This window comes from Helicoverpa zea, chromosome 8, assembly GCF_022581195.2.
Source record: "Helicoverpa zea isolate HzStark_Cry1AcR chromosome 8, ilHelZeax1.1, whole genome shotgun sequence".
NCBI classification, from domain to species: domain Eukaryota; kingdom Metazoa; phylum Arthropoda; class Insecta; order Lepidoptera; family Noctuidae; genus Helicoverpa; species Helicoverpa zea.
The window spans coordinates 1834692-1857078 of NC_061459.1; the positions used below are offsets into that span (position 1 = coordinate 1834692).

The 22387-nt window shown below is 33.7% G+C and overlaps 1 protein-coding gene across 1 annotated transcript in view; it reads left to right on the top strand.

Moving 5' to 3' along the window:
* The window catches only part of LOC124632409 (proton-coupled amino acid transporter-like protein pathetic), a 54567-nt gene that overhangs the window by 12011 nt on the left and 20169 nt on the right, over nucleotides 1–22387 (top strand). The window contains exons 2-8 of the mRNA XM_047167241.1: nucleotides 6799–6855; nucleotides 8495–8608; nucleotides 12271–12421; nucleotides 15020–15141; nucleotides 15544–15628; nucleotides 17648–17892; nucleotides 21059–21271. Coding sequence (XP_047023197.1) covers nucleotides 6809–6855; nucleotides 8495–8608; nucleotides 12271–12421; nucleotides 15020–15141; nucleotides 15544–15628; nucleotides 17648–17892; nucleotides 21059–21271 — 977 coding nt within the window. The 5' untranslated portion in view covers nucleotides 6799–6808. The remainder of the gene's footprint in view (nucleotides 1–6798; nucleotides 6856–8494; nucleotides 8609–12270; nucleotides 12422–15019; nucleotides 15142–15543; nucleotides 15629–17647; nucleotides 17893–21058; nucleotides 21272–22387) is intronic.

A 22387-nucleotide genomic window follows, 5' to 3' on the forward strand; every position in this document is an offset into this window, starting at 1 on the left:
TTCTTCAACTAGCTAACTACACTGGAGATGAATAATACGAATCAATTTTACACTAAACGCTCCACACACTGCAGACTAAACAGTCGCCAGACGGTTGATCCGATGGTTGTGATCTTAGAGCTCTGCCTCACTAAGACGCCGTGGCAACGCCGCCAGCGACGCAGGTCTGGCTTCTTCTGGCATCCGAAGGTCGCCAAGTCAAGTGGCCATGGCGTCTCAACAGTCAGTTCGGTTAATCCCTTTATGAACCATGGTCGCGGCAACCCTTTCGAACAATCCCGCAGCCCCGGCAGGATCGGTTAATTACCTAATCTTTGTAATGTGTGTACTGCCATTCATCTTCATACTGAATTATGACTCCAAACAAACTATCGGCCGACTAAAGTTTGCAGTGTGGGTGGTTAACGAAGATAAAGCCTTGGGTTCTATGCTCCGGTTGCGAACTTGTTCTTACACTTGAGTTCAGATTAATTATCGCTAGGTGCTAACGTTGTTTATATACACCTGAGTGCAGTGGATTTGGGTCAGTAATTTTTATATTCGTGGTAGCTGTTCCTAGAAGCTTAATTAGCGTCCCGATTAAATTACTTGCTAGGATAAAAAGTAACATACCTAGGATAGCATTAGAGTCCTTGCTAAGGCTTTAAACTATCTGTATCTGTGGAATTTCCTCTTTATTGGTTCACTGGTTTCGGCGTATAGCTCGACACACAGACTGAGCTACTTTCGCGTATTATTAATGAAATAAGGTCCATCAGATTGCATGTTTCTGTTTCCACACGTTTTAACTTCAGAAACTCTATAACCTACCTATATAACTGAATCAAAATATTTGACTAGGAAGTTTCACGATCCCATAAAAAAACCGTTGCCATTGAAATATATATTTCACAGCAACAGCAAATTCCTATCTATCCTAATTCAGTAGCTCCTCAGTGTATGCTCAATCATATCGAAATATACTTTCCGGCACAAGTTTTCCGTAGTTTATTCACAGAAAAGGAAGACATACATAAAAGGATTTACGAGTTCAATGTTATTCCAGGAAGTATTAAGAAAGTAATAATAATAACATAACTCTTAGGGTGTTTTTAATATCGTTTGGAATTTCAATAAGCACGCGGGGTTGTCCCATATGCATCCCTTTTCATAAAGTTCTTATTGTATAAGTGGATATTTTACTTCATAAAAGCGAGTGAGCTATACTTGTGTGTATAAACGAGGTAACTATTTGCCTCGCAGCCCTATCTACTTATCTTATATAAATTGTTCGCTTTTAAAAAAAATATGAGATAAGCACGCTTTTATAAATGCACGTAAAAACATTAAAGACTTTTCTTACAAGTCCAAACACAGCTATGAAGTTTCTGTTCATATGTTATCATCTGATCAGTTCGATCAGTACAATATATGATTGACAGTAATATATTTAATTGTCATCAAAATTTTGCATTAATACCTGCCAATAATAATTGACACAAACAAACAAACAAACACGAATTCGCATTTATAAGTTACAATTTCTCAGACCAATTAAAGTTGTTTACAAAATCACTAATGTACCAATACGGATTTATCACTATTTTCGTATAACTAATGTTATTATTCATTAGTGTCCTACATATTTTTCTAGACATTTCGCGCTCCTACGCATATTTACTTTAAGGTGTAAATTAGTGGTAATAAATGTGCAGGTTATTTTTTAATGCATTAACTATAGAAGATTTTATCCTTGTGTCTTTTATAAAAACAGTATAACACAGTATAACAGTAAATCTTAAAAACTATGCCTTAAGTGCCTGACACACATATCTTCACCATTTTGAGATTTTTCACATCTTACTTGGAACAACCTTAAAAGTCATCAAAATAACACTTTCTCATACTTCATCGGATTCATATTTCCATATGGATACAATTAAATATTTTAGAATGAATCACACAAGTAATTCCGTGAATGAAATCCATTAGAGCTGTTGTACACTTCAAATTATAGTCGGCCGATAGTTTGGTCAGACTCTTAAATCAGTATAGAGCTAAATAGTAGAGCGTACCTACATTACAACGATCAGGGTCCGGTCGGTATCAAACCGACTTACAAGTTTAATCCAAACCAAAGTAACAGGCATGTGTTACTGGCGTGTTCGTTGCGCTAAATCTTCTCTTAAAAATAATAATTTAAATTGATTGATTTTAAAAGTACTTCGAAACCATCACATTTGTCAATCAGCCGTGGAGGCAACTATTAGCCAACGATTTAGTCTGCAGTATGCTAGAGTGGGCTTAGTCACTATAACAAACCAATTCTTCAATATAACATTTGTACGTCAGAAGTGACATAATAAATTAACTGCCGATTGTTTTTGTACAAGTATAGTGTTCTTATTGTTTATTATACTAACTCAAAACAGGTGTACGTATCGGTCTTCCTTTTTAGGAACATTGCATAGTGATAATAGATTTTTTTGTAAATCTGCGACGCGTGATGGAAGCCAACCGGATCGTATTATGATCTTTATATTCCTTCATTAGGAACAACTTTACATACATTTCATTTATATAGCCTCGCACAATAAATGGGCTATTACACTGAAAGATTTTTAATATCAGAACAGAAGATAGTTCTTGGATTAGTGTATTCAAGTAAACAAACGAAATCTTCAGCTTAAACAAATTATAACTAAACATAATTTTCCTTGTATACAAGAAAATAAAATAAAAAGTACTTAACTTGATATTATAATGATTGTGAAAATAAACTTAATTCATTATATACTGGTTATGTAATACGCGAGTAATCGAAATTGGGTTGTTTATCGCGAAATTACTTTTGTTAGATTTCGTCGGAAACCTAATCAGTTTTATATCGTTTATTTGTTTGAAGGATTCCCAAAAGATCTGAAGTTATATAGTGGCTACCAAAAAGTATAGATTGTGTTTATAACCTAAAATGAAGGTTTTGCTTTTTTTCTAGGAATAAGTTAACTGTAAAGAATTTTACAAAGAAATGATTACAACATTATACATATTACACAATGAAAACTAAACTTGATAATGTAGGTTTAGATCATTATAACCAGTTTAAAACCTGCGTAATTACCACGAAAGCCAGTAGCAGTATCTACCTCGACGACAAAACTAAAAAAATTGGCCTACAGAAAAGTTTTTAACTAACCCACTGTCCCAATTCAAATTTTCAGTAACTTTTGTAGTTCACACGTAACAACTAGCTTGAAAAAGTCTACCAAATTCAAATTACCTACGCTTAGTTGTCGATATTTCAAGATGCTGTATTTTTCTTTTGTCTGCGTCAGTCAATATTAAACATACCGTTTTCGACGTTTAAGTAGTTCCCATTTGTATCGTGAAAATACTCGTAAACTGTAAATAATGTGAAAATAGTGAAAATAGCTTCAGTGAAAATGTTTTTCTAATAAGGTGAGTCTATATTTGGAACCGTTTAGAGTATTCGCACACTGCAAACTTTTAGTCGGCCAATAGTTTGTTTAATCAGTAGGAAGATGATTGATAGCCCACTCATAACGAAGATCAGGTATTTAACCGGTATCAGATGGACGGAGAAACTTTGCTTGGGATCAAGATTTTCTTTAAAAAAAAATTGGCAATGATTGGGTCAACTGTCGGCCGACTGTTTAGTGTGCGGATACCTACTCTATATCTCATAAGGTGAGCCTACATTTGTAACCGTTTACACAGACTTGTGTCGGTGGCACCGCTTTTTCATTTGTAAAGTGACTTGCATGGTTTGCTGTATTTTTTACTACCTGTTTTCCGGCGGTTTCACCCGCATCCCGGGAGAACTACTTCTGTTAATCAGACAAACCAAAACCCTAGCTTATTGTTCATAATATAGCTTCCCTACAGAGAAATTTGATCGGTGCTGCAATTTTGCAGCAGCCTTTAAAGAAGCAAAAATAGGAGAGAATGAAGAATATTGTACTTATATATATTATAATTATGTACTTATATATAATAACTTTTCTAAGTTTGTATGTACTGTCTAAGTATACTTAGACACCAATGGCTGATAAAAAGGTGAAGGAAAACATCTTGAGGAAACCTGGACTATAAAGTCTGAAATCACCAACCCGCATAGAGCAAGCGTGGTGATTAATGCTCAATCCTTCTCCATGTGAGAGGAGGCCTGTGCCCAGCAGTGGGACGATAAAAAGGCTGTAACAGTAACAGTAACAGAAGAATATTGTACCAACTATATAAAAAAGAGTTAGTAGCCCTTGAGCCATCGTTATCAAACAAACTGTCAACCAGTACTGACAAGCAAAGAGAGTTAAATAATGAATTAGGTCTTATTGGCAGCAATCCGTCTTGTTCCTGTTCCCTAAAATAAATTACATGTTCTCGCTTTTATTGTAACCATGAAACTTTTACATTCTCTTTCTGAGTTTTCGAAACTTAAAAAACAGCCCGGAGCCTGGAAGTTGGTGATTGACACATCCGAGCGCCGGTTCTCTCTCCGGTCGTGTCGAATTACCGTCCCATCGGGCTATGAGAGTGAAGAAATAGTGAGTGCACTTGTGTTTACGCAAATGCTTGTGCAGTATAATATGTTCTGCGCACCTGGCTCATCTCCTTGTATGAGAACAGGAACCATGACTGACTTAATCGGATTTAAATAAAGACCATTTGTTTTGTATATTGTTGAAGTATCAAAAGAATTATACTTAGATATCGTTTAATTTCCCCGATAGGATTGAAAGAACAAAGATATTATCTGACCTAATTTTGAAAAATCGTATTAAGTATTGAATGGGCTGAAGTTGGAGGTTATATGATATCCAATCGTGATCTTTTCCAAAAATAATACTCATTCTTTTTAAATAGTCTTCTAAAGATAAGCCATCTTAATTATATTTCAAAAGAAAAAAGGTGAAATCGGATTATTTTTTCAAAAACATTTTCGTATTTTTCCAGGTACTTGATTGTCTATTTCGTAAGATTCCTATTTCCTCTGAATCAGGCATAATATCTATGTTAAATTCAATTCTCTACTAAGGTGCTATGACACGTTGAAGTTTCAAATGATAAATTTAAGGTGAGATTACACTTGTCACGCTCTTATCTATTGTAGGACTTTAAACCCGCTACTGTATCAGATGCTTGATAGTATAAGAATTATTGACATCGCCGTTATAAAAATACTGATATTTTGTGAACTCTCGAGCTCTATATACAATATTTAAAGATGAGTAAGAAAAGATAAATATTTTATTTCGATAGTTTTTATTATCTTTTCGTCATAATATCGTCATGAATTTGTAGATTTAAATACTTCTCAGATGGAGAATACAAACACTTTACACAACAAACGAAATAAAGAGGTTTTTAAATATTATGTAAACCCTTAAGTAGGGTAAACATATTATAAACATCAACAATATTATGTACTTACTAATAAATCAATTGGACAACGTCTGTTACATTAGATAGATAGAAAAATCGGCCCTCAGTTTGTTAAGCTTATGTTTTCAAGGAAATAATATCCAAATCATTTATCTGTACCAGAGTGTACAAGTTAAACTGAAATAAGAACACAAAATATAAGAAAACATGAATCTGATAAAGACTACGATCACGAAAAATATTTCCACAGAAATGTGTAATTCAATAGATCAACATGACATTGAGGCTGTTTATTTATTTTCCTTATTTACTGTCAATTCAGTGGAACACTCGTAATATTTCAATCTATTTGAAAACATGTGTTTTATCTCTTATTTCTTAAGAAAATGATCTGACGTTTTTCATCTGTCAATCGTGTCAAGTGTTATTTTTTTGCCTAAATGGATGCTGTAATGTATAAAGATAACATTATTACTAATGTTAGTCTCGTGTTGGGAACGTGACGTTTTTTTATTGATTAACCTAGGTCGTAGACTTTCCCCCTTACTTATAAACGTGAATTAAATATAAGTAATACTTAAAGGCTGTTTAAGAAAATTCATACTTATAAACGTTGCTTAAGCAAGTCTTACGATCACAATAATTCATTCGAACATCAAATACCTCTTCGAATAACGAAAACATTGACAACTTGAAAAACAAATCGATAGAAAGAAGTAACAAACCCAGTACTTATTTACTTACAAGAATTGAAAAAAGTATTCAGTATTCCCAAGATTCCTAAATAAAAATTTCCTAAATTTCCTATATTTCCTAAATAAATATTTGGCAACCATTTAGATATTTCCGCACCTCGGATATTCCACGACTCAGATATTTCAAGACTCGGATCTTTCTTCCCTGATAATTCGAATACGTGCGAGCCCGTGAGGGAAAACTGCCCACTTTCCTTAACATGATATATTGTCCTAAAATGTGATTTACGTGGCTGATTGACGACTTTTACGACGGAAACTCACGTAGGTACATATGTGTTGCTATAAGGGAGATTCGGTGGAGCTTAAATATAGAATCTTGGTGCCGTGACTTATTTATGTATCAGGTGTTGTCCGCAGTTTTGCCCAGAGGTTCAGGGGATATCTTTCTACATCCAAATAAACGGCGTGACAAATAACTAGCACGCACCTTAAAACATGTATTTATTTGTAAAAACTGCACTAATTAGACAAAATATTCAATTTACATGCTTTGGCAGTTCATAAACTTTCTAAAGGATTGCAATCAAAGACATCATCATCTCCTGAATCTTATCCCAACTATGTTAAGGTCGGCTTCCAATCGGAAATCAAAGACATGTAGTATAATTATAATTCCCGAATATTATGCCCTATTTATATTTATTTCCTTTGTTTACAGATAATCCAAAATGGCGAAGGCAAAGGAGTCGATGGAGATAGATAATTTTAAGTCCACGTAAGTTTTATTTACTAGTTAAGTGAGGCAATCAATTATATAATACAAAAAAGTACTTACCTATTGAATTTTGACATTCAAAGAATTCATTACAATAACGATGTTCCTGCAATTTTAACTTTTGATTAATATAATACAGAATATTACAAGTAAATGAAAACAGGATATATTTGCTCCACAGTTTGCATTCCGATCCTAGTTTTTGCTATCAGTTTCTCACGTCGAAGAATACAATGGTATAACAAAATCAAGGTAATTGATTAGGATAATGACGTCACTACATCGGCTAGGTAATGTAATGTAGGTACAATTTACGTTCCATAGAGTCGTATTCATACTTTTTTTTGTCAAAATTAGCTTCTACAAGAGTTAGTCATTTGACTAAATAAACAAACCTAACAGTATGATAAATCGAACCTCCAACCAAAATAAGTAGATAATATAATGGCGTCCACGGCCGATTTCGGCCACGGCGGCTGTTCTCATTTAAGGAGATCAGCCATCTGCGCAGGACATATTATAGTGCACGAGCATTTGCGCAGACACATGTGCACTCACTATTCCTTCACTCTCATAACCCGATGGGACGGCAATCCGACACGACCGGAAAAAGATCAGGCGCAGGACCGACATTTACGTGCTCTCCGAAGCACGGGTGAATCAATCACCCACAAAGCGATTTCAGCCCGACCCGGGAATCGAACCCGAGACCTTGAGCAAAGCAGCCGCGCTTGCGACCACTAGACCAACGAGGCAGTCGTTAGTAGTTAGTTAGTAGAGGAAGTAGATAATATAGGTAACAAATAGCCGGTAACAACAAAGTTTTATATTGTACTCTAAAAGGTAATATTTTAAAATATTCATAATTCTCATTTAAAATTGAATCGTTTCTCAATCTGGGCAATTATTTGTAAATGAAGTTATTGCATTCTACAAACAGCAATTTCATTATCAAATCAAAAACCAATTTATATTCATAATAAACTAATAAAAAAAAAAGACCGACTATAAAATAGTAAATTGCATTTTGCTTTAAAAACTATGCTTCAATAATCTCATATTTTTGGATTACCATAGACAATGTTAAAACGCTACGGATCTATTTGCGTTAAACCTTCAATTTATGTGCAAATACCCGGTGATGCGTGTCAACAATAGAAAATGAATGGTTACTGTGATTTTCGTCGACTGTTCACTATAAAAACCCGTTACGTGCCATTGAGCGCATCTGATCCACAAGGTCATTCGTGAAATAGATATTTGTAGTTGCTTACGTAGCTTCTGATACCCGTGTAATGTGATTTCAGAGGTTTTGTTATGTGAATAAAATTTGGGAAGTCTGAAAAAATGATGATAAGAAAATTTTGGGATACTTGTTTCAAACTACAGCCGTGACTTTATCAAAAATGATTTACTCCACGAGACAATTCAGAGGATTTTTTTTTATAACATACCCTTTGAAATTGTGTTGAAATTAAATGAGGAGCTGCAATTTTTAAAGGATTTTATCCGCTTTAGAATTCACTGACAGCATTTAAAAAACTTTTCTGACAGTGCACTAAGGCTTCAGATTTTATTTTGACGAACAAAACCTTATTTACACAAAATTTTATTTAAATATTATTTTTTCATTTTCCAGAGCGGATTTAACAAGTAATCCAGGATTCCAGTCTTCACTTAGTATAGCTTCAAAAAACGTTGATGAAAAGCCATACAACCCTTTCGAGCATCGAACAGTGGAACATCCTAATTCGTAAGTATATCCTTGTCATTTCAAATATATTATATTTGTTTTCGTATTGTTTTTATGTAGTGTGATTTGCTCCAGTAACCCAGTTTGAAATAGTTCCCACGACTTTTAAATATTATTCAAAAGACAATACTATGACTCAAATATATTTAGTTGTAAAACAAACTCATTAACAAAATAAAGGCCATAATTATCAGAGATAAAAAATATATTTCATGATTTATTTTTTAAGTTTAGAGTTTTATTTTACAAATTGTCATAGCTTATAATCTTTAATGGTGCAATATTTTTTGTTAACCTCAGCTTGATCTTGAAGCGACGAGTTCAAAGTTATCCGATTTTTATGCTTTCAAGTGTAAAGTTCCTTTATCTAAAGTAGCGCTAACTAAGCTTCTAACTGGTTAAGCTGATTCATCCAAATATCTAGAGACGTGATAATTACTTTGCTAAACCTGCATTTTAGCGTTAACGTGTTCATTTGTGGAATAAAAATATTACCTACCTTAATTTTTTCTGCACTGGACAAAGTCGCCTAAAAAATAAATTAAAAAAAAATCAAAGGCATTATACACATTTCAACATTACTCTGTTAACTTGATTTTTTGTGAAATAATAAAACATCTTTTAAACATGAGTTAATTTAATTATGAAGTAAAACAGTCAGATAAAATATGAACCATTCTTAAATGGCGTGACACATTTTTCAAAACATTCTCCATCATCTTAATACTGTTTATTTTCGCTCCAAAATTTCAAAAAAAGAATGGCTGTTGAAACCTCCTTGATAAGCCAGCATAATGCGACGCTATACAACCAGGTAATTTTGAACATTCATTCTAAAAATATCTCAAAAAAATATTGTGAAAACCCCCGTTCATCTGAAAAGTACATTTTCCGTAGCAGTTCCATGTGAAATATCTTGTACAAAATGTAATAAAAGTTTCCAATTAACAATGGCTAAAGAAAACTGAGTGTTAAGTAAATCATTAGATTAAGCGCTCTAGTTTTCTTTTCTTTTGCCGTGGCATATAGACAGAGGTCTGCAATAGGGTATTTTAGTCTAGATGAGAAAAACATTAAAAGTGTATTACAATGATTGTTTAGAGGAAAAGCAATCGGGAAATGTTAGTTTCACTTCGTAAGGTACATAAATATATTTTTTATTGCAGTTTAAAGTTTTTAGGTTTTTTTATCTGTCTTTGAACACTACGAAATGTCGCCGCCATGCTAATGACGTCATTACGGTAGTAAACAAAAGTGTATAACCTCTAAATATTATCCACATTTCCCAAAGTATTGATTCTTGAAGTAGTTAACCTATCATTAAAGAGTATATTTCATTAGATAGGTAATGTTAATAAGGTTACTTACATCAAAGTGATCTTCACAAAAGTATAAACGAGATTTATCTGATAACAGTCCGGGATCTCGTCTCGCAACTTTTAACCAAGTGTTTCTCATATTTATATCCACTGGTACTTGAATCCATAATTTGTCTGGTGTTTTTACACTAGTGTTCTCACATTCAGAAACAACACACCAACGATACGGAGCATAATTACTCATTATTAAAATTTTCAATACATATCAAAATATGTATTACTGACAGCTGTAGTTTGTTTACTAACGTAATGACGTCATGACCAAAAAACAATCATGGCGTCCGTTGTGTGCCGCGTTTTCGCGAAATACGCGCGAAATTTGAAATTATGATAAAACAATTAATTTATATTCGTACATAACGTGAGAAAAAAAAATATTTTTAATTTTTTAGAGATATATTAAGACTAAAGAATTTATTTAAGATATATTTCAAAAATGCATGTAATACCCTATTCTATTTGAGTTTTTAATGTGGAATAATGCTAAGGCTTTACTTAGGTATTTATACTGTAAGTGCCGATTTTCTCAAGTCATCAATATAATTGTTGATGCATTTTTTATGAAACTTATCAAATAAATACACCATAAAATCTCACAAGAAAAAATAAAATTCAAAAGATATTTATCACAATATAGTATAACTTAGTGGTAAAATCCGGGATGTCTAACCGTGACGGCAATACCCATTCAGTCAGCGAATAAAAGATGTTTACACCTACCAAAATTAGCGTCCAATTAGTTCCTTTAAAAAAACGTGAAGCGAAAAACACGTGAATTACTTCAACAAATAAAATAAGCCGATACGCAAAACGGTATACCTAATTGTTATCGTATAACAATATAACTCATTTATGTAAATATTATTCACGCATATTATTGCTGAAATATTTTTTTCAAAAGACATTTAGTAAGAAAAACTTTGTATCGGTATGTAGTCGGCCGACAATTGACACGATAGTTGGCGAAATTTTTCTTTCAAAGAATTCTTTATCTTATTAATTTATTTATTCATCAACCTTATCACTAACATTACAAATACAATCTAATGCGATGTGAGGCACTTATCTAACTTCTGACAAAAATAAAATAAAAACACATAACCCCTTTTTGGCATTCGGGTAATAAAACATACAAGATACATTTTTACACAAAATAAAATAAAATTGAAAAATAGAACAATAAAAGCAAAAGTTCTATAAGCCTAAAATAGATAACATAATATAAATAAAATCATTTTTGCGAGTTCACATCTTGATTCCAATCAAAGTTTTCAGTCGGTCCGATACCAGCTTAGTAGGTACCTAACCATTGTAAATGTGCATACTACCATACATCTTTATTCTTCATTTATGAGCCCAAACAAACTATCGGCCGACTAAAAGTTTTCAGTGTGCTCTCAAGATATTATTTTCATTTTATGAAAGGCTCAAACTAATTTAAAGCATCATGTTCGCCGTGACAGATTGAAAATAAAAAGATATTGTAAAAAAATTTACAATGCAAGACAAAAATAATGACCGCCCATCAGTAAAACGTGAGCCTTTGTAAAAATAGTAAAGGCAAGAATTAAAAATCATGTTAGGTACATGATTTTTAGTGTTATTTTTATTTCAGTCACGTTTATGTCATAAATCTCTTTTATTTTGTAGAGCATGTTTTTCACCAATCTTTTGAAAAAACTTGTTAAGTGATTGAGTAGTTTTAGCGATATTGAAATCATTATTTGTGGCTCAGCTAGCATTACTTTTGACTTCATAAACGTAAAATTTGATATAAAGTAACTATCATTGTATTACGATTATTTCTGAATTCCGGTCACCGACCGATCCGGAAAATTGTCCTGTCTTCAATTTAATATCAAATCTAATTTTCCAATTTGTCTTTTCCTAGGAACTTATTCCGATCATTTACCATTTTTAATGGAAATAGGAAGTTGATACGATTGTTCTCAAATAATCCGATATTTCAATTTGAGACCTAATTTAGAACTTATCATTATTTCTCGATAACGAAATATAAATTGAAATTAAATTATTCTTTTTCTATAAATTGGTCCAAGCTTATTGTTGATTACATTTTCTAACTGAATTCATCTGAAAAGAAATATCAAACAAACTAGGGGTTGTGGTTTCTTTCAAGATCAGAAACCTAATGATCAATTATCATGAAATTGTTATCTGAGAATACCATACTATTTAAACTCTATAGACACCTACTTTTTAAGATAATGGGGTCGTTTGAATCACGGGTTCATTGAAACATTTTTTTATGTTTTTTTACAGAACTATTGGATCAATTGTACACTTATTAAAATGCTGTCTTGGCTCCGGTATTCTGGCAATGCCGGCTGCTTTCAAGAACTCTGGTCTAATTGTGGGCGCTATTGGAACATTAATAGCTGGATTTGTTTGTACACACACTGTCCATATATTGGTAAGTGCTCATTATTTCTGCATGTATTTTTATACGACAAAAGTCCTAGTAAAAAGCTATGAAACTTAATAAGCTCATGGTATTCTAGAAAGGTAAAAAACGGTAAGCAAAACGAATCGTTTTTCTCAATTGAATCCAGCCATAATATGCTAGGATTTTAATTAAAAATCTTAAGCTACAAATCTGTGTTAAAAGCATAAGTACATATCTTTCTTTAGAGTTACACGTGCAGCTATTACTTGCACTGAAATAACAAGCGATTCTTTAGTTATGTATCTCCGTTTCAAAGATAACAATGTTTTTATTCGTTTTCCAAGATAATCAATCTAGCTCCTGTTCTACCGCATCCATATTTTAACTTAATTGTTTTATTTGTATTGGAAACTTAAAGGATTAAACTGGGAGTACCTAACCCCTAATACAATGAATAAATTATTAAAAACTAAAAATATCCAATTCATCGTATACAAGGTGTTGATTTGCATTTGTGCCATACGTCAGGAGGAGGACATAAAATACGTAAATAATCGATTGGAATTACAGTAGACGGGAAATAGCTAATATACACTGCTTTTCTTGTCATTGTAGTGTCGTAGTATTTCAGAAGTAATCCAATTTTATGAATGAAATTTATGAATAATCGTTGAGTATGCTTTGTGTTTACGTTTGTGTAAGGGTACAGCACGGTTTTAAGGCCAGTAACACAGGCGCCAAGTTTAAATACGGCTAGATGACATTGACGGAATTCCGAAAAAAAAATTAAAAAAAAAATACGTACCAATTTTTTTGTTGATTTGGGTCGAGAATCATTAGCATAATTACGTCCTTGAATATGGCACGGATGCAAATCAACAGCTTGTACAGGTAACAGCCTAAGGGTATCAGGTTGCCCGGGTGAGTTGAGGAGGTCAGATAGGTAGTCGCTCCTTGTAAAACACTGGTACTCAACTGCATCTGGTTAGACTTGAAGCCGACCCCAATGTAGTTGGGTAAAAGCTAGGCACATAATGATCGTCTTCTTACTGTGAAATCTTGCAATGAACGCTTAATTAGTCGTAATTCTTGTACCAATTAATAATAACATATAGATGAAGCTTGAGCTACTTAATTACACCTGTCTACCCTCATTGTTCGTTAACATAACCGAATTAAAGTCTAGACGCCTCAACTGAGCTTTCAAAACATTAATTCCATGTCTCGTCTTGTAACAAAACAAAAAATGCTCCAAAATATTTAAAAAGAATTTTGTAATTTAATTGAATAATGTTGTAAAACAAAAAATTTGTTGCAATTTTAATCCCCTTTCAAAACTGAAGGTCATTTTTGAAGTTGTGTGGTCGTGGACCTTGTAATAGTAAAAACCACAGTTTAGTACTCATACACATAATTAAACGTTAATTCAAAGAAGAAATAAAAACTGAAAAGTTTAAACTTTCCCTTCTTTATTAGACAAACACTTAAATATTTATGTATGAGAATATATTGCTAATTAAATAGAAAAAAAAACGTTGTTTCGATATGAATGTATGTACGTTAATTGCTGAAACACCAGTAAAATTTCCAAAAACGACTACGATACGTGATAAGAGACTAAAATTATAGTAATTTTTGCTGCATTCTTACATTTATTATTAACAATAGTTTTTCTTTCATAGATTATTTTCAAAACAGTTCAATATACCATAGTGGTAAATTTTCATGAGTAACAAATTTCCATAATCAAGATTTGCATAAATTTTGTTTTGAACGACAATAGACGAACAAGGCGATACACTCTTATGATCCTGTTATTTATATAAAAGCTTTGTTTCAAGCAAAGCTTATTTTCTTTGTCTTTATTTATTCAGTTGAACTTTTCCGCGGTCTCAGTGAACTTCTTGCACACAGATTCAAAGTTATAACTGCCTCTAAAACGTCTATATGCTTTGCAAAAGGTCTCGGGTTCGATTCCCCGGACGGGTCGAAATCGCTTTGTGGGTTTTAGAAACTTTCACAAAGCAGCGCGGAGTCTGGAAGTTGAGGGTGTAACACACACTGGGAGGAATGCTACTCAGTAGCAGTCGTTGTTACATTTCCACGTCAGAGGTCGTCAGGCGAATTTGAGAAAACTCTGACTTTAGGGCTTGTTAGGCGATTAAACCTGCAGCCCACTCTTTAAGAAGATATTTTTATATAAGTTTTAATTATTAAAAAAAAAAACATTCCCATTTCCCATAGCAACGTAGCATTACCTCCATCCATTACCGTCAGTAAGCATTAAAGTGACACCGTCCCATCAGGAGGAAAATAAATTTTGAAAAAGTTGGATAATATGGCTTCCATTTATCATCATTATGACTTATAACTTTGGATAAGCCTACCATATCCTCATGGTGAACAACAATTTAAAAAGAGAATGTCATATTTTCAAGGGACTCAAAAGGAAGTAGGAGGTTGTCTCTAGAAGTCATTGGCTATCTAAACACAGTCAACGAACCTGCAGATACCAACTTCTAGAGCTATATGAAATGTTTTATTTTGTCCCTTTCAGTGTTTTGTTAAGTCGATTCTATTTTTGTATTTTTTTATGTTATACCTACTTAAATAATATGTTTTCAGGTAAAAACGTCACAAGAAGTATGCGTAGACGCAAAGAAACCATCGCTAAGTTTCGCTGAAACGTGTGGAGCGGCCTTTACTTATGGACCAAAGAAACTGCAATCATGGGGAAATTCTATAAAGTAAGCTTTACACAATTCTAGATAAAACATATCAAAAATCAAAGGAACTTGCTTTTACCCGCATAAAACTAATAATAATGATATTTTTTTTTACTTATCATGATTAAAATTATGAATACCTAACTACTTAAATCGATTGCATTATAAAGTGATCAAGCCATAGTAGTGACCCAGGTTAAAATATAATAGCAAAGTATCAAGAAAACAAATTAATCAAAATATTCTTGTAGGTTTTCAGACCTATTTATAGCAAATATCTTAAAATATCATTTCTGTTGAAAAAGGATTTTCTTAATATAGCAGATCAATTTTTCAATGTCATAAAAACATTTTTTTTTCTGGAAAATGTAGAACTTTTTACCAAGAAGGCTGATCCTAATTATATTTTTTTTTCTTTTACAGAGTAATAGTGGACTATTCCATGGTGGTGACATATTTCAGCGTTCTCTGTGTATACGTTGTTTTCATTGGATCATCCATGAAAGAAGTAAGTACCCAACTTGTTTTTGAGATAAGAAAGCATCAGATGACCCCTAAACATGTAGGTGCCGGTTTCATACTCATTAAAACTCACCTTTGTTCCTTTTGGATCTCATTGTGTACCGGGACCAAGGTCGACTTCGAACAAATCCACAGCTTGCATAGAAGATACCTTTAGCATTAAAAAACACTTAACTAATTTACTTATAAATATTTTCTTAAGGGATACATACTGCTCATCATAAACTCTTTCCCAGATTTATCTGCATATGTTAATTTCAAACAAACTCACATATGAAGTAGTCATTATTTTCAAGTTCACAAGCTATAATGCGCCTACAATTTTTTTCTTAGCAACTTGTAACGAGCCGTCTACTTATTTTCAGTGTTCTTTCTGGATGAAATAATTTAAGTACAATAAGTAGTTAGCATATGTTATTACTGAATCGATTTAAAGATTGTAATTATTTATCAGACAGCGTGAAAAGAGAAAATCCGTCATATTTTCAATGCATTTTAAATATTCCCTTTTACAAAAAGCGAGGCTGAAAGCAAAAAACAATGTTGAGCTTATATATTGCATTTATGTAAAAGAGTGATGTACGAAAAGGATTTGTGAAAAATATGCTACAAAAAAAAAACAAACTTTCTTCCGGTTCTTCTCCTTGCATGGCAAACTGTGGGTCGCATCCACAGTTTGGAACCATGCAACTATAAGTTTGACATTTCGAGAAAGTTTTTAAAGGCCTATATAATGATTACTAGGGCTTGTTATGTAATTATACCTGCAGCTCACTTGATAAGAAGAGAAAACCTACACTTATTTGTCAAAGGCACAAAGAAATTCAAGCTTTAAATAATTATATAAGGGTAGGCTGGTAGGCAGAATATAATGCTCTACCTACGCATTTTACATTTGAGATGACACGATTATAAGAGACAAAAGATGAGATCTATTTTTGGTCCTGAGTATAATTGGCGGTGTAAATTATAATAAGTTCTATTAAAATAGGTACCTACCTACCGGTTTTTTGTTACCATTTCATTAAAAAGTTGTCTCAAAAGGGCTTCAGCGTGTCGCGTAGTCTGGACGAGACATACTTACTAATAAAAATATTATAACCTACGAAAACAGTACCATCGTGCTTTTCCTTAATAATAAGCATTCAGAAATGATTACTGAGCTAACTAATTTGTTAATTACAAGCAAAACTTAACATGCAACCCCCCGAGATAATGCACTCAATGAGCTTTTGTTCTGCATTTCATTGAAATTCAACTTTCTGCCCTATAGCTCAGAAAATAAGGTCTAAATTGAACAATTGTTTAAGTCCTTTGTGTTATCAAATGCTCTGCATATGAAAGTCCTTCAAACCGCAGGAAGAGGGCTTATATGCTTTAAAATGAACTGAAGTTACTGCGGTTTCTGCCATTTTCGACTGTATTACAAGGGTTTAAGTCATATTTCAGATTGTTTGGAAATGCTTAGCGTTACGGTGAAAATAAGCATGTGGTAATTCGTGGAACTAGTCTTGTCTACTACTAAAGCGATTCTTGAAAGGTGTTAGAGAGATTTCATGTTGGCAGATTTTCTGCTCGGTTTTAGCACACACAATCGCTACGGTTTAACAAACAGATAACAATTACCGGTGCAAAAGCCATCCAATAGAAATAGGTCGCTTAGTCACAAAATTCCCTGTTGTGAAATTGCTGTTGGTACAGATTTTGATCCGCTTATCGGGTTAAAAAATTCAGACAGATGGGTGATTTTAGCGTGTAACAACTTTACGCAATTAAACAATGTTTAAGTTTTTCTCTATTAGTTAATTAAAAGTGTTGCAGAAAAAAACTACGTACATTATTAACATCCTTCTGCCCTGACCCCAATTTTATTTGAGGTGGCGCAGCATGTTTTCACCTTCTATACTCATCCATCCGCTGTCATGCTCACTAGGTAATATTCTATCTGACCATACCACAGTTTCGTGCCCTGAATATTTTACTAACCTTATTATTTTCTTTCCAGGTAATGGACGTTTACATGCCAGACAACCCGATATCAATTCAAGCATGTTGTGCGTTAACCCTAGTACCTCTAGTTCTAATCTGCCAGATTCGTAACTTGAAGTACTTAGTACCATTCTCCGCGCTCGCCAACATTCTGATCCTTGTGGTCTTCGTGATCACCCTGTACTATGTGTTCGTGGACCTACCCCCTTTGAAGGAAAGGGAGATGGTTGCTAGCATTACGCAGTGGCCTTTGTTTTTGAGGTGAGTTCTTTAAATATTTTTGAAGATGGAATAAGGATGTAGGTAGTATAGTTTCTTGTATTTTGCTTAGAGGTTGCAAGCCTGGCCTTTTAGACTCGTGTCTTGTCTTATTGGCGGCGTATGTGACCGGGCCCGGCCGGGCTGTAAAACGTAGCGCGTTGCTATCTCTAGTTCTGCTATAGCTTATGTAAGCTGAAATAACATGACCCATTACCGTATTTACGATGCACTGCACTGGCTGTGACATTTCAAATAAGTAAGAGCTACATATTGATGCTATGTTGTATATTGTTTAGAATAGCAATTCTTATTTTAGGTTTGTTTTGAACAAAATTTTGTGATTTTGCTCTCCATAAACTAAATTACATAAGTCTAAAATGTGTGTAAACCTTAATTTCGGAGGAAATATGTCTGTCATGCATAACATTGTTTTTTTAGCCCTTTAGAAAAATCGATTAGGGTAAAATCACTTACAAAACTAAGTACAAGAGGTACTTTCCTTATCAATACGTCATGCTGCCACTAATAAATCCTGAACCTTGTAAACTGCACCCAAGGTCTGACGGTCTGACGGTCTGACGATCTGACGTAACGCGTGTGCTCATACATAACTCGGATAGCAAGGAGGTTGCATTTCCCCGTCCCTCCATATATTCTCATTTTACTCAGACATGACTGCAATGGCTATTCCAAAGAGAGTGCTTATATGCGTTGCATTTTGTACTTAAGTGCCTTAGTTACAAGGTTTTTTTTGCATTTAATGTTAATAGATGGTCGAGTGTTGTATATTTAAGTTCCTAATTAATATCGGAATTTGTAAGGAAGTATATCTGGAAGGTTCAATCCAATCCGCCATAGGCAACTCAGGACTTTCCTCCTTTTCTGTATGAGAAGAAGTAGGTATGAGCCCTGCAGCGGTTCAATAAAAAGGCAAAGAAAGATTACTTACCTACTATCGTCATAGCAAACTGGATTAAATCTGTTTACAAAACTGAAAATTGTGCCATCTTTCTTGTTTATTTAAGTCATTGTGCTATTCGTATTTTCTCGTCCTACGACTACTCAAATAGCTACAGTTACCGGCACGGATGTCGGGCCCTGACCTTCACCTGCGCACAAGCGATTTACTGCCTTATTGCCTTATGCGTACGGGTGCGCAAAGCGATCCCCACTCTTCCGCCGAGAGCCCGACATCCGTGCCGGTAACTGTACTATGGATTAGGAAATTCAAGCAACTATAAATTCCATATTTCGTATCGTAAACGACTAAAATCACAGAATACCGAAAATACTGTGGTTACTAACAAACAAACCACAATAATGCGGTGCTGATATCTAGTTTTACTGTAAAACATTAGACTGAAAATTGTTATTCATGCGAATTTCATACGAAAGGTCATCGAACTTCCCTGATTTAACCCGTTGTATGTAAAAGTGCAAATATACCTAGCCGACACATAATTGATTTTCTATTGTTTTATAATAAGATTAATGCAGTTGGTGATTTTTCAATCGCCTTATAACTTTTATCTGAATGATGTGTTTGAGGTTTTGACAGCTTTTGTATCGAAAATATGTCAAGCCGCCATATTTATTCCTCAAATAGAAGTTTACTAATGATTGAAAAAAAATCGGTCCTGAATATAAGGAATATGTTAGCATAAAAAAATCATGAAAAGTCTACCCACATATTCCAAAATTTTCCTCCAGACTATATATTCTGTCTTATTTGTTCATTTTGTTTGTATTTACATAGCATTTAGCGCATTAAAATGTAGAAGAAAAATATGATTGTCATCGTGAATTGTATTTTTAAAATGTTCAGAAAAACAAGTCTAAAAATAGTTTTTGTTGAATATTTATATACTCGTAAAACTTACTGTTTCCCGCGGTTTCATCTCCCGAACTAACTATGAATTCCGTATATCACAGTTAAAAGTTACAACATAACCAGGGTCCAAGATGCCATATATGTTCATACCAAAGAAAGAAAGAAATATTTATTAGCATAGAACTTAGGTGGTACCAGATTTGACAGGGGTTAAAGGTTCGAGCAATGCTCTGCCTAATTTGGCAAGCAAAATTTTTACTTACAAATATAATTGAGTTCAGGCACTTAATTTTAAAGTTGTAACAAACAAACTCCCATCCCAATTATTTTATTTTATATTATTAGTTAGAATTTATCTCGAGCTTCAATAATAAGTTGTATTTACTCAGATGCACTTCGATTCAGTATTATTTGTCAAACATTAAAAGGAAATTAAGTGAATAATAATAATATGGACTTATGCAAAACAAATATTTAACTAATGATTATGCATTTTGTACAAAACCAGTTCAAATTAGCAAATAAATACCTATTTAGATTTTTTTATTTTTTATCACTTAACTATAATAATAACGGTCCCATACTCGAATTTATAAAACAAACACTTAAAAATATTGAAAATACATAATGATTAAGAGTAATCTATAATAAATAGCATTCAAAGTAATAATTTACATTCTATAATCCTATGACAGATGAAAAATTAAAGTAATGCCTTAGCTTCATAAGCCTCTGATTAAGTTTCAATGTGTGATAAATGGACAAAAAATCAATTAATCATAATCGATATTTTATAATAAATCACAAGTAAGTAAATTGTTCTACCGACTTTCACCGGGAGGACCAAATTACTAAGCTCTACTGAAAGGTGCTTTAGATTAGGTACTAAAACTATGAGAAATTACACTAACGATCGAAAATAATTCAAGTATTGTTACTTCGAGAATGCTTCACAAATGGAATTTTCTCAATTTATCTAGAAAAAAGTGTTAATTGTTCAAAATATACAGTGAGCTCAGCTTTACTAGAAGTAGAATTAATATATATAGTATTTAAATGACTAGTTCCTTTAAAAATTGTATTCGATGCCCACTAACGATTCTGATACAACAGTGAAAATATTGAGCTTCGTGTGATAGCTAGAAACGTTTGATATTATTTATTGTCCCTACTTATAGCTAGCTTTTTGTGTTTTTTTTTTTTTTTTTTAACAATTCTTGCACACTTATTGTGGGATACTAGGTCTACTTGTTTTGATGTCAATTGGCAAAAATATCCACCATCAATCACTTAGTCCAAGTTCAATATTTATTAACCTCTTTTCCTCCTCCCCAGTACTGTGATCTTCGCAATGGAAGGCATCGGCGTGGTGATGCCGGTTGAGAACGAGATGGCCAAACCCCAGCAGTTCCTTGGATGCCCTGGAGTCTTGAATGTGGCCATGGTGATCGTCATCTCACTGTATGGCTTCGTGGGTTTCTTCGGATACGTGCAGTATGGAGACTTGGTGAAAGGATCTATTACGTTGAATCTGCCTGAAGAGGATGTGTGAGTACATTTTGATATAAGTTCTTACTAGCTAGGTATTTTTCAGGGAACCATATCATCATTTTTTTCGCTAATAATGGATATAAGGAAACCTTTCCAAGACTGAGAACTAGACATTCTAAATATCATCTTTCTATTAGGGTGCGTCCACATCTGGCGAATGCGCCGCAAATGCGCAGCACGCGAGCCGATCGCGAGCTGTCCGCGAGCTGCGCGCGTGCATTTTTGTTCGTGCGCCGCTTCTGCGCCGCCCGCGCGCAGCTCGCGCGCGACCTAAGCGCCGCACGCGAGCGGCGCGCAGGCGGCGCGCGACGTCTGCCATCTTTGATAGTACTGAGCCAATATACGGAACTGTAAGGGCGTGAAGTGATTGCGCGCAGATCGCGCGCCGCTCGCGCGCTCTATACGAGCATTGCGTGAGTTGCGCTAAAGAGGCGCACCGAACTATTGCAGTGACTGCACGCGCGCAGCTCGCGGACAGCTCGCGATCGGCTCGCGTGCTGCGCATTTGCGGCGCATTCGCCAGATGTGGACGCACCCTTAGGCAAAAAAATATTATTATTTATTGACCAAATATTAATTCGTTTGCAATTTTCACGTTGCTGTTTAGAAAATAATGAGATACATATTGATTACATTATAATCGTTTAGATCACATAATTAATAATGCTGGAGCCATGCCATTATTGAAAATGTAATCGTATAACTTAGACATCAGTTTATTACAGGCAGAGAATTTTTAATATTAATTAAATTAATAAACTCACATAAATAAAGAACCAAAATTATCCAAGTTTAAATACAAGTCGCATTAGTGTTAAACTTCATTTTCTTACTAAATCCAACAGATTATTAAAATCTTTTGACTGTAAACTAGTCTTTTTAAAATTTTGATGTTAATTCAGTCATTTATCTGGCATTTTGAAATAAGCTTACGACTTATTCAGAAAGATAATAATTTTATTTCCAAGGCAAGCGTTACTAATTACATTTGAAAAGATTATAATATAATATTCGTTTCTCAAAATAAAAATGCAGAATTTTGTTAAAAATGTTATCTAAATCTCCAAGGAATTGTGCAGGAGCAAGAAATATCTAAAACAAACATGTGGTGCT